Below are 13,654 nucleotides of genomic sequence, written 5' to 3'. Positions count from 1 at the left end.
ATAATTTATTCATTTCGTTTCATCCAATCATAGATGCATTGCTCAAGTTTTGTGTATTTCTTTTACTCAATTTAGTTATTTCTAATAGGGTTGACTGCCTTTGTTTTTTATTCAACAACTCAATCAAATAAAACCTAATTCTATGGATTGAGTTTTGGTCATACAAAAAATATTATCTTTTAAAAATATTTTAAAATAAATACTTTTAAGGGTAAATTGTTATAAAAATGACAATTTTATATAATTGAGTTTTAAATTGATAAATATACTATTTAAATAAGAGCGAAATATGTTTTTTTATCCCATAACTTTCAATAAAATAGTTTTTTTTTTTCAAATTTTTAATCTCAACTTTATAATGTGTGAATTTAATCATTTTAATTAAATTTTGATAAGTTTATTTTACATTTTATGATAACATTTGAGTTTGTTACATTGTTTGACATTTTTTTTTTCAACTTTTAAAATTTTAAATAAATTTAACAAAATTTGATTAAAATAATTAAATTCATATAATTTTAAAAACAAGAGACTAAATTAGTTCAAAATTTTAAAATGAAACTAATTCCAATTTTTATTTAAAATTAAGTAACAAAACCATACTTAGCTCTTTAAATAATTTTAAGTTGATGAAGTTATAAAATCTTAATCTAATTCAATGAGATCATAAATATAATAAACTTTGAGTTATAATATTAGAGTATCTTAAGGTTATTCTTTAAATTTTTAATTTCATTTTTGTAAACACTACTTTTAATTTTTTTTTTTTTGTAATTTATGTGTGTATATGTATGTATTTCTAAAATAGAAAAAATATGTTTTTTTTACAATTCAGGACCTAATTTTTATTTTATTTTATATGAGCGTGTTCTAATGAAGAGATCTTATGTAACACAAATCTTAATCTTATGATGTAATGTATACTTCCTATTATGGAGATATTTTTAAAAATAATACCTAGGACCATAAGTTCGAAATATAGATATCATAAAATCCTCTCATTAATTATAATATATTATACGACAAAATTAAAGATTTTAAGTTTTAAATATGACCATAAATCATAAAAAATAGAAGAACTGATTTTTTCAACAACCAAACAATATATTAATTAAGGTTTGAATCATATAAAATCCTTTAATTTAGATAAAGATAGTTAAAAAAACTCTAAAAGTAATGATAGAAATACATTCAAATCAGAAACTCAAATTTGTTGAGTTCCTTATACAAAGTTTGAATAAAGTTACAAAAGTTTGTAAGCAATATTTGATTTAAGTGAAGTTGTAAAAATATGGATTATATAATCTAATTGAAAATACTAAAGTTTAGAATATAAGTGAGAATAATAATGAGACAAGGTAACATGAGAAATGTGAAACCATTAATAAGGAGGCGTAAAAAATATCCAGTGTAGACATTTACACGTGATCATATTGAATTTATAATAATTAATTATCCATGTCATTAATTTTTTAATAACCAACGGACATAAGTAATCATTTTGGTTAAGAAAAAAAATTAGAGATATAATTAAAAGTGATCAATTTGTCCAATAACCTAAAACCAATTTAACAGAAATATAATAGTTGCTTGTTTAAGGGGAAGAATAAAAATAAAAATGATGAAATTAAAGGAGTCCGTTAAGTAAAATAAAAATAGAAAAAGAAAAAGAAATAAAACTAAGTAAATTTGATTAATTTATTTATTTCATTTTTAATTATTTTTCTATTTTAATTGAATTAAATACTTTTACATTGGAGAAACTGAGGAATAATTATTGTTTGCTTGTGTTAAAGTTAGCAAGAAAAAAATACAAAAAAAAAATCGATAATTATATAAATGATCAAATTAATAAAAAAATATTTTACAATAAACCACTCTATTTTTCTTATTTTCTATTATATTTTTCTTAAAAGTATTATTTTTATTTTTTTACTTGGTTAGTTTTTCATAAACTTAATGTAATACATTTTTATTAATTTAGTATGAATAAATAATCCTCTAATATAATAAAAATCGATACATTTAATTTATATTATGACAAAAAAATTAAAATCTTAATATTAAAAAATAAATTTTATTAATTATTTGAATTTCATTAATAACTACTATAATTAAATATATATTTAATATTTAGTAATGGTGATTTCTTTATTTATAGATGTGTAGCTTAAATAATACAAGAACAGCAATATTTTATTTTCTTCTCTAATACTAATAAAAAAAATTGAGGAGTGTCCAAAGAAAGAAGCAACCAGCTTTAACCTTTAGTCCTTTTCTGATGCATTGGAAGACACATTTTAGCAGCAACAAAATAGCTGATAAAAGTTCATCACACAATTTGAAATTGAATCCAAACAAAAGGAGAATACACTTTCACACATTCTTGGATTCCATTCAACTTCTTACATATTTTAATATAAATGTTTACTTCAAAATCTAGTACTTTTATAAATTTTGCTTAATTTCTGTTAAAAAAAATGTTGGTATCCTTTTTGAGAGAATTCATGCATGGTAGCATTATTTTGTTTTTATTTCAAGTGTTAGCTCCAACAGAGGTAAAAAGGCTACTCTGAAGTACTGAATCTATGACATGCTTGAATAAAAAAGCTTGAGATATAAAAAATACATTAAATCCTTAGAACTACAAGAAGAAAATTATTAATATATTTAATAAAAGAATTTCCAGCTTTAACATTCTTTTATGAGGAGCCTTTTTCTGTGACATTGTCTTGGGATATTACACAGAACCAAACAAAACAACCAACACATAATCCTTTGAATTTTCACCTTACTCTTTGTTTTCTCATATCCTTACCTCTTTGTCCCTCTGCTTCTCACTGTGAAACTTCTTTATCTCCTTTCTCTTTATTTTTACCTCACTTTGCTTTCATTCTCCATACCCTGTCAACTTCACTTTTTCTACCCTTCTCTCTATCTTTCTCTCACATCACACATTCTCCTCTTTTTAAATCCTTCACTTCCAACTCTGAGAGCCTCAACCATAACCCTTTTTCCTTGTTCAGTCATCACTCAACACACTCCTTCACTTCACAAACACTTTGTGTAGCTGCAATGGAAGTAAGTCATAAGTCTTTGTATTGTATTGCTATTGTTCTACATGTTTTGTTATGCTACTTGTTTGTTTAACTTTCATGTTTGAGTTTATTGATGATTTTGTCTCTATGTGATTCCCACTTGGTGTATGTTTTGATGTAAGTTCTTAAATTTATATATGAAAACTGAGGTTTTCAGTCAAAATTTGAACTTGTTAATGTATTCTTTAAAGGGTAATCAGTAATATGGAACTGAAGTCACTCTCTCTAAACTGATAGAAAAACCAGAGTCAGAAAATCAAGCGTAGTGTTATGTTTTGGGGTTACTGATACTTAAAAAAAAATTATGGAAGTGACTGAACAAATATGTATGAATTTTTAAAACATTGTGACTATTTTTCCTGTGATAAAAGAGTGATTTTTGTTGCTGATGTGTTGATTTCTTGTGTAGGAATATTACTACAAGAGGCATCATGTGCCAGCATTTGGGAGCTGGGATTGGAATGATAATCTCCCCTTCACTCAGTGCTTTGAGTCTGCAAGACAAGCTGGTTTGTTAAGATACAGTTATTCTGAGTCTGAAGATAGAGATCTTTATGTCACTGGTGACTTGTATGAGAATGATGTTGTCACACCTGCTATGATTGTTGTTCCTCGTAGAAGGGTATGTGTGTGTTCAATATGCTTCTAAGTTCTTCTTTTTCTGAATTTTTCCTTAGTGTTTTTTTCTTAGGATAAACTTCTTATAAATGAGTCATGCATGAGTTTTTATTTTAGTTAGTGGTGAAACTGCATATTTCTTCTTCACTCTGTGTTGGCTTAACACAATTTGTTTCTGGTTAGCTGAAAGAGAAATGAGAGTTCCTTGTACAGAAACAAGAGTTTTTTCTGCTAGAGTATAGTTTAATCATTACTTGTATGAGTCATTCACGTTAATAGGAGATTATTAAAGTGATTAAAGTGACACTCAAGTATTGCTCTATAATTAACCTGTGTGCATAATATTAAAGGCACAAATTAGTTAAACAGTTCATTGTCTTTTCAGCATTTTTTATGTTATCTTGTGCTTGATCATGATAAAGGGTCTTGTATTTTCAATTTTGTTAAACCAAGGTTGGTGCATCAAAAGAAGGTGAAAATTAATGACAAGAAAACGAAGTTCCAATGTTTCATCCATATGACAGGGTTAGATCATGAGTGTTGAAAAACAAAACAACTTTGTCTTCTTCTTTCTCTGTGACATTTCTTTATACTATGTAGACACACTTTATTGTGGGCCCTACTATAGTAAATGACACTCATGATTCATGCCACAGGTGAGAAATTATTAACACAAACTTTTCCAATAGCACACAGATTGCTGGTGAAGTTGTGTATCTGACAATGATTAACAGTTTTAAATTAATACTTTTATAATAAAGTATGATTATAAAGAACTTAGTGCAATAGGTGCAACTTTAGGCTTTATTGTCCATGTCAATTGGTCACTAAAAACACAGACAATGGGATCCATTGGTGTCATACCAAGGTGGTAAAGTAATCAAAGATGAAATTTCCAATGTAATGATGAGTAATGTAGCATACAATGAAGGGTAAACATTCATGTCTAACATCTTCAAAGGTCACTTTCTTTTTTTTTCTTCTGATGGGGTTCTTAACTTGTTGCTGACAATGTAGGAAAAGGTACGTTGCCAGCATGAAAAAGAAGCAAAAAAGCAGAATTGGGTGAGTAATGTGAAGGAGCTATCTAGCCCAACTAATCCAATTTCAAGACCAAAACCAAAGCCTGTTGATGAAGACTTGTACAAGATATCACCAGAGCTACTTTATGCCAAAACTAGGAAGGTCTTAATTCTTTAACCCTTTTAACCTTTCTTCTCCACTAACATTAAATTTTGGTTGAGCTTTATTGCTTTCATAATAATCTCAAAATTCATTGCATATTCAAAACCTTTTCCTATTGAATCTTTAGCAAAAGTTTTGATAAATTTCCTTTTGTTATTGTTATTTAACCTTTTACTTTTGTTGAATGCGTAAGATATAATAAAGGGTTGTGTTTCTTGTCCACTAATCTCACATCTTTGTAGAGCTTTACTTTCATAATGTCAAAAAATAATTGCATATTCAAACCTTTTTCTTTTGCATCTTTTTCCAAAGTTTTAACAAACTTCCTTTTCTAATTTTCATTTTATAGTATCTTCTGCTTTTGTTGAATGCAGAAGATAAAGGGCTGTGTTTCTTGTCCACTAAGCTGACATTTTTGTTGATCTTTAGTCTCATAATGTCAAAAACTCATTGCATTGCATGTTCAAACCTTTTCCTTTTGCATCTTTAGCAAAAGCTTTCTGTCTAATTTTTATCTTATTGTATCTTCTGCTTTTCTTGAATGCAGAAGAGAGGATTGTGTTTCTCTCAACTAAGCTAACATTTTTGTTGAACTTTACTCTCATAGTGTCTAAAACCTTTTCCTTCTGCATCTTTAACAAAAGTGTTTGACAGATTCCCTTTTTGTGATTGATATCTTATGCTTTTGTTGAATGCAGAAGAGAGGGTTGTGCTTCTTTCCAAGCTGTTTGATACCAACATGCATTGCCTGAGATTCAAGGAAACATGAGAGGAGCCAATGTACATACAAGTGAAAATAGAGAACAGATACTTAATTGGATGATATTTAAATCCAAAAGGGACCAAGAAGATTTCACCATTATATATATAGTCACATGATTACTGTGGCAAGCTCTTTTGTTGTTTAGTTATTCTTTGGTTTTTACTGTTTGGTTTTTGTTGGGGTGTTTTAGTTTGTCTTTTTCTATGTACTTTTGGGTGACATCATTGATGATAGGTCTTCAACTTTGGTTGTAAAATCTCTGAACCAGAAGTTTAAAGATGCCTTTTTTTTGTTCCTGTCAGATATATTCCTAAATCATGAATATTCATTTCATTGAGACCTATCATGTTTAACCTAATATTAATCTTCCATTAGTGCTGTATGAGATATATTAATATTATTTCTCTGTTGGAAAAAGGAAAAAAATGAGAGTTTGTGGTTTCTAAAATTTGAGATGAACCTATTATGTCATCGTTATTCATTTTCAACAGTTAGATTATCAATGCAAGTTTGATGAAGGAATTATTCAAAATTACAAGGATAAAATTTTCTTAATATTTAAAATAAAAAAGAAGAAAATAAAAAATGTATTTACTAAAATTAGTTTAAATTAAAAATTATTTTTAGAGATAATATGATAATTTTACTTTTAAAACAACTTATTTAATTTTTTTTCCCTTTATCCAAACATACTCGTATTGTATTTTTTGGTGTTATCTTTATTTACAGGTAATTTATTCCTGTACATCTTTCTTCTTGTACCCTTATAAAAATATTCTCAATTTATCTTTTTTGAATTACAAAATTCAAAAGAAAAAGATATATATGGATTGTGTAATTTAGATACTTTTACAAATTAGATTTTTTTTAAAACTACTTTTGGATTACATAATCCAAAAGTAAAAAATAGTTAAGAAAAAAACAACTTTTCAATTGTAAAAACATTTTTAATTTTTAAATTGTGTAACATAAAAATATTTTCTTAAGATTTTTTTATTTGAATTGCATAATGTTAGAGTATTTTTTACTTTCAGATTTTGCAAAGGATAAAATAATAATTTCCTTATATAAAAGTGCAAGAAAAAATATACAAAGGTGCTGGGAGAAGCTGCCATATTTACATTATGTATATCATGTGGTAGGAACTCTTGGTCCATTTTTATTGCATGGGCTGAGTCCAACACAATTCACATGAGGCCCAATAGCTATTGAAAAGTTTTCATATTTCGTAATGTATTGTTACTCAAATGTACAGTTTTAGTAAAATGAGTTTTTTTAGACTAATTTCTCGATAACGTTTTCTATAATAGAAATAAAAAATGAAATGTGCTTTTATAAAAATTAAAACTTATTTTTCAAATTTTTTTTTTAATTGTGTACAAACTAATTTTAATTTTTAAAAATACTATTTTTATTTTTATTTTAATATCTTAAAGGCTTTTTAAGAAGAATTTTGTCCTTCTTACTCTTAATATAGAACTTAGCCTGACACGTGTTCTATTGAGAGATATATTTAATTTATGTAAGTTTTTATTTTATATTATTAAAATATTTACAAAGTTCTATGGAAATTTGTGAACTTTTATAAAAAAATTAAATTAAATTTAAATAATTTTTATAATTTTAAAAAGTTAAATAAAAAAATATTTCATTTGTCTTGTAATTCTGTTATATATATATATATATATATATATATATATATATATATATATATATATATATATATATATATATATATATAAAAGGTTTAATTGATTCGGAGGTTTCTCTTTGTACAGTTTTAGTAGGTTTCTGTATTTTGAAATAATTCAATTTGGTTCCATTTATAAAAAATTGAAGCAATACAGTCTCTGTCGTTAAATTCTATGGACGACATCAAAATTTTGTGGACGACATCAAAATTGTTGTCTGATGGCTAGATGAGGTGGCATTTGAAAAGCACGTGGCACATATTTTTGTAACCTTTTACAATTCCTAGCATCATCACACTCAAACTGTACTACCACCAAGCCGTTATTGTAGAGCCATCCCAACCAACACACAAAATCGCAAAAACAAAACCCTAGCCGCTGCGACTACCATGCTCATCACCATCAACATGCAAGCTTCTTCATCCGGCAACCATGGCAGCCCAAAGCACCCTCACCGCCATCCTCATCGGCAACCGTCCTCTCCAACGCATCATCAACGCACAAGCCGTCGTCGTAGAACCACCATCTCGCACCTTCATCTTCTCCAGCAAAACCACCACAGCGCTGCACCACAACCCAAAATCGTGCAAGCTTCGAGCCTCACTCACGTAGACCATCATCGCGAGGTCACCATCAACACCTCGTCATCCTCCAAGCTCGCATCGGACCACCACCATGAGCAGCGTCGCTTCTTCATTCACGTGCAACCATGGCCATCTTCCATTGACGCTTTATGCCGTCATCCTCACCACCTGCACTCAGAAAAACCAGAGGACCAATAACCATCACAAACATAGAGATCCAATTCGAAGAAACCCTTCGAATTCTGAATCGCCAATCCGCAAGAGGCCACCACGACGAGCTTCTCTCGCGCAAAAACTTCCTGACGGCGCAAGTTCTTTTTCCCCAATCTGGCAAACCTTAATTTTGGGTGGGGAAGGGGATGACACGTGCCACATACTTTTCAAATGAAATGCCACCCACCTAGCTGTAACGCCCCGGCAACTTACAGGGACTGCTGACTTCCCCCACACATCAACACGAGGCTTTCCAGTGTGCTTTGTCCTCACTCACACACTTTCCGCGAAAACTTCCCGGAAGGTCACCCATCCCATAATTACCATATTTCTTTTTTGTGTTTTGGTGATTTCTTCTGTCCATTGTATTTCTCTGTATTAATTCATGTTCTGGTGATTGCGCGACCATAATGTGTTGTATACTGTGAAGAGTGGTTTTGTGGGTAGGTATATTATTTTCTTAGTGTATGTTTGGGTGCACTATTATTCTCGATAAGGTTGAAAGGAAACGAGCAAGGTATATACGTGTTTTAATGATAATAGGGTTTTCAAATTTTTATCAGATATTGCTCGGTAATACTTTGTAGTGTTTGGAATGGCTAATCGGTGTTATGGATATTTTGTTGTGGTGGAAATCCATGTTTTTGAAATGTATACAAAGTTATTTATTGTGGTTGTGATCGAGGGTGAGATAGTTTTCCATTTATTTGTCTTGGTAGATCTTGTAGTATATGTCAGGTTGCGAGTATAGATTGAGTTTTCCTTGAGTGGTGCTCACAGTCAAGAGTCGCTGCGTTATGAGAAGGTAAGTATTCAAGCTGTAAGGTTTATTATATTATTCTGATGGGTGTTATGATATCTAAGGTGGCAGTCAGCAGTCTCTGTAAGTTGTCGGGGCTTTACATTAACCACCAGGCAATAATTTTGATGCCGTCCACAGAATTTAAAGGTAGGTACTGTATTGCTTAAATTTTTCATAAATAGAGACCAATTTGAACTACTTCAAAATACAGATATCTACTTAACGCAAAACTGCACAAATAGGGACCTCTGAATCAATTAAACCTATATATAAATAGAATCATAGGATTCTTAAAAAAAATGGAAAAAGAAATTATTGGAGATTGCATCAATTATTTCGGACAAAAAATTAGATTGATAAAATCACAATTAAATTATGTTAAATTCTAAATGAAATTATTATTAAAGAAATTATATTACAAGTTACAATTAAATGATAACAGGTAAACTATTATAGTAGAAATAAACCATATTGTAAATACTAAACAGCAGCAAATTTAATAGAAGTTGCAAAATAAAAATTAAGAAAATATTATTTCCTTCCTATATAATATAAAAAAAACAGAATAAAAATAAGATATGTTTAATGATGAATGTGATGAAAGGCAACCTTTAGTGACACCCTAAATGAAGAAGCAAGTATGAAGCAGTGCAAAAGCATGTGTTGGAAGGTCCCATTGTGATTCACTGTGTATTTGCAGTATAAAGGTATGATTCATAAGTGGACCTAAATTATGATTCTTAGTGTTGTTAGGAGCACTACCAAAAACACCAAATTATTCAGCTAACTCACAATTATTTATTGCCAAAATCTTCCCTTTCCTATCTCCCACAACCCCCTCTCTCTCATTCAACCTTTTTCTAAAGAAAAAATAATTACAATACTGCTATTTTTTCCATCAAAATTACTTTTTCTTAATTTTGTAATAGATAATATACTTTGATAATATTTTTTTGACAACATTTTAATATCATCTACGTATCATTTTGTGATTGATTCAAAATTACTCTATAATCAATAATAATAATCATAAACACCAAAATAAATCAATTACAAAATGATACATAAATGATATTAAAATATTGTAAAAAAGTGTTGTCAAAGTATTATTATCCTTTTATAATATAACACATCTGTTTAAAATAAAAAAAATTTGAGATAGAGTTAAATTTAAAATTGTTATCAAACATCTTACTTGCAGCATCTATTTCCAACATTAGGTTTGAATTAAACTTAACTTAGTTATCTTTATAATGTGTTTGAGAGGAAAACCTGTGATTTTAAAAGTAGAAGACACAAAAGAAAAAAGAAAAACAATTTTGAGGAATGATAAAGAATGTTAATCTGAAAAGAATGGATTGAAAATTTTCCGTGAAGAAGCCAAACAGTGCACACCACCAACTTGGATTTTAGAAAAAATATTGCCTTTATCTTTCACAACACTCACATTTTCATACTTTGGTCCACCCCATCTCCTAAATTGAAGGATTACCTTTTTTGTTTTTTGTGAAAAAAACAAACATGTAATGTAATTAGTTTATTCATACTTTAGAAAAAGTAACGCGTATGGGTCGATAATCTTCATGAATTAGTTTCTGAACATAACTTTCTTATATGAATAATAATACCTTGAGAATATTATTTTAACAACATTTTAACATCATTTACGTGTTATTATATAATTAGTCTAAAATTACATCATAATTAATAATAATATCATAAAAATCACCATAAACTAATAACAGAATAACACGTAAATTATGTTAAAATATTGTAAAAAATAAATGTTGTCAAAATATTATTATCCTTTTTATATATTATACAAATTAAAGCTTTCAATCTTTAAGTAAGTATATTTTAAAAAAATAATTCTTTGACACACCTAAAATTTTTATATTTATTCCATACTATCCTTTTTTAATATTTTATGACCATTTTATCTTTATACTTTGCATTAAATAAATGTAAAAGTGTGTCATGATATTATTAATCTACCTTAACCTGTTTTGTTTCAATAAATGTTCCGTGATTTTGGTCTCCTCTATTTCTTTACCTTCAAAATACAGTTTTTAGAATTTATGGAAAAATATTAATTTTCGTTCAATATTCAATTTTCTATATAGACACACAAAAAGCTAATAATGACATCTATTTTTTAGTCCTGCTATTTATATTTTTTAATCATTTTTTATAAACACAATCAGCTTTATTAACTTTAGGAGTTGTGGTTATTTTGATAAAAAAAAAGTTACAAGAGCTTTTATTATGTGATTATAAAAATTTATTAAAATATTTTATTTTTATTATTTTGTTTTTACATCTAATCACATTTTTTTTAAAAAAAAACTTATTATACATTTTAATATTTTTTAGTTTTATTATTATGGTTTAAACCTCTTTTTGGTTCCTAAGTTATAAGCGGATGTTCAGTTTAGTCCCCGTTTTTAAAAATGTAAATCTTTGGTCCCTAAGTTATAAAAAATGTATCAAATGAGTCATTTTTTTACTTGAAATACTGTTTTTGGTTGTTTCTTAACAACTGCTACATCTTTAGATTGCTCTGATTTGTTTCTTAATAATAACAACACTTTAGTTGCTCTTTATACTTTGACCATGAACATCAAAAAAGGACTCATTTGATACATTTTTTATAACTTAGGAATCAAAGGTTTACATTTTTAAAAACGGATATTAAACTACATCTGCTCATAACTTAGGGACCAAAAAGAGGTTTAAACCTATTATTATTTAACTGTATTAATGAATAATTTTCTCAATAGAGCAACTAAACCTTCGAAGTAAATAATTTATTAAACCTTAAATAAATAATCAACAACAATAACAATAATAATAATAATAATACAAAAATGAGGCAATTAAAGTAGCCTATAGGCCACCAATAGTTTAATTTGTTTTTTGGTATTTGGTAGAATGGCAAAATCTGAATAAGAAAAAGTTAAGAGAGTGACGTGAGCTATCTTTTCAAATTAGTACATCACAAATATGTACAGTGTTTCATGTGCTATATTATGTCCATCTCTTAAATCACGCTCAAACAATTCACAAGGACACAAGTTTAGGTAAAGATGAATGCCCATCAGATCAACAAAATAATACCTACAAAATATTTCCAATGTCACATTTAATAAAAATCCTCTACATATTTTGTCATCTAATTTTGCTTCTTCAAATATAAACTATTTTCCATAGCATGTATTTTATAATGCAATCTTCCATTAGCTTCTACAAAGCTCTTTCCTTTCCTATCATTCTCCTCTTTGTCTTTTTATCTTTGGATGAAAATGACATCACTTATCACCTAAAAAATATACTTTACGTTTATGTTAAACTAAATATAAAACACTTCAATTAACGAAAGCACACTAACAAACTAAAAAGAAAACTGATTATATTATATTTAACTATATTATTATATGTTTGGGTATAATATATTATATAAAAGAGTATTTAATAATATAACACAAAAATCAATATTTCTTAAAAAGAAAAAGTCATTTTGTACATGCATGCATCTATAATTGGGAGAAAAAAGCATTAATCCAAAAAAAAAAATTGACTTCTCTTTTGGTACAGTACGAAATAACATAGAAAATCTTAGATCTAATATACAGAAACAAATGGATGCATCTTGTCATTGTCATTAGTCAAGAGATCCACTGCTTGCAAACAATCTTCATCTTTCTTGCTCCTACCTTTGCCCAAAACTTCAGATACTTGTTTCCTTACTCAATAACCTATCCAATTTTTATAATAGACAATGATATTTTGACAACTCTTTTTTAACAATTTTTTGACGTGTTATTATTTTATTAGTCGGTTTGAATTTATGTTTAAAAAAATAGTTGAAACGACCAATTATAAACTGCCACGTATGCGTTGTAAAAAAATTATCAAAAAAAAGTTATTAAAGAGACTTTTTCCTTTTATAATTTTTCTGCATTGCTATGATTTAGTCCGCAGAAAACTTGGATCATATTAATTAAGTTTCATCACACGATTCTTGAACATGTAACAAAAAATTACCCAATATTGTATATTAGAATTGAAAAGAAAAAACTGAAAATGTGTAGGGATCAATTGTATTTGCATCATTCACGTTCTTGAACGTGACTTGTTGTAGGTCCAATTCCTTGTGATCTCTCTCGAATATAGACTTTAATAGACTAAAGTACGTAGCTCCAAATGCATGAAACATTTATAGTTATCATGAGAAACATGAACATATCTTCATGATCAGATAAGTATAAATATTATTTCTAATAATTATAGGTGTGTTAGTTTCACATCTCCTCCATGACTTGTTACAAGCAATCGAACTCCATGTTACCGTTCTAATTTTAAATGAGAAATTTCTATAAGTATGTAATTTAATTGTTTAAGTAGAACATGAATAAATATGTAGATATTCCTTGTTTTGTCCTTATAGTCATTTCCCTTCTTACATCATCTTTGTTTCCATTCTCATATAATACTAATGGAAAAATACAACTTAATGACAATTTATCACGATGGGTGTAGTGTATCTATTATATATAATAAGTTGATCGATGATTTTGTAATAATCTATCATATAATAAGTTGACTTATAACAGTTTTGAAATAAAGGTTGACAAGTGTAAATGAACCTATCACAATAAATCAATGTGATGACACAATTGTAATTGGCAAAAAAAAATTAT

General features: G+C 27.9%; 1 protein-coding gene across 1 annotated transcript; it reads left to right on the top strand.

Moving 5' to 3' along the window:
• The first annotated feature begins 2,808 nt into the window (after window positions 1-2,808).
• On the top strand, window positions 2,809-6,046 carry LOC106773592. The gene is made up of 4 exons (XM_014660298.2): window positions 2,809-3,081; window positions 3,508-3,720; window positions 4,734-4,901; window positions 5,600-6,046. Exons 1-4 carry the CDS (start codon window positions 3,076-3,078, stop codon window positions 5,651-5,653), a joined length of 441 nt encoding a protein of 146 aa, XP_014515784.1. The 5' UTR covers window positions 2,809-3,075; the 3' UTR covers window positions 5,654-6,046.
• The last annotated feature ends 7,608 nt before the right edge of the window (window positions 6,047-13,654 follow it).

This window comes from Vigna radiata, chromosome 9 (genome assembly GCF_000741045.1).
Source record: "Vigna radiata var. radiata cultivar VC1973A chromosome 9, Vradiata_ver6, whole genome shotgun sequence".
NCBI classification, from domain to species: Eukaryota; Viridiplantae; Streptophyta; class Magnoliopsida; order Fabales; family Fabaceae; genus Vigna; species Vigna radiata.
The sequence above is the reverse complement of the archived record's forward strand: the minus strand, read 5'-3'. Positions and strand labels throughout refer to the sequence as shown.

Bases quoted from the DNA above. Each gene is read 5' to 3' on its own strand.
- LOC106773592 (XM_014660298.2), top strand. The intron at 3,721-4,733 runs GTATGTGTGTGT...CTGACAATGTAG, and splicing joins TTGTTGTTCCTCGTAGAAGG to GAAAAGGTACGTTGCCAGCA. The intron at 4,902-5,599 runs GTCTTAATTCTT...TGTTGAATGCAG, and splicing joins TTTATGCCAAAACTAGGAAG to AAGAGAGGGTTGTGCTTCTT.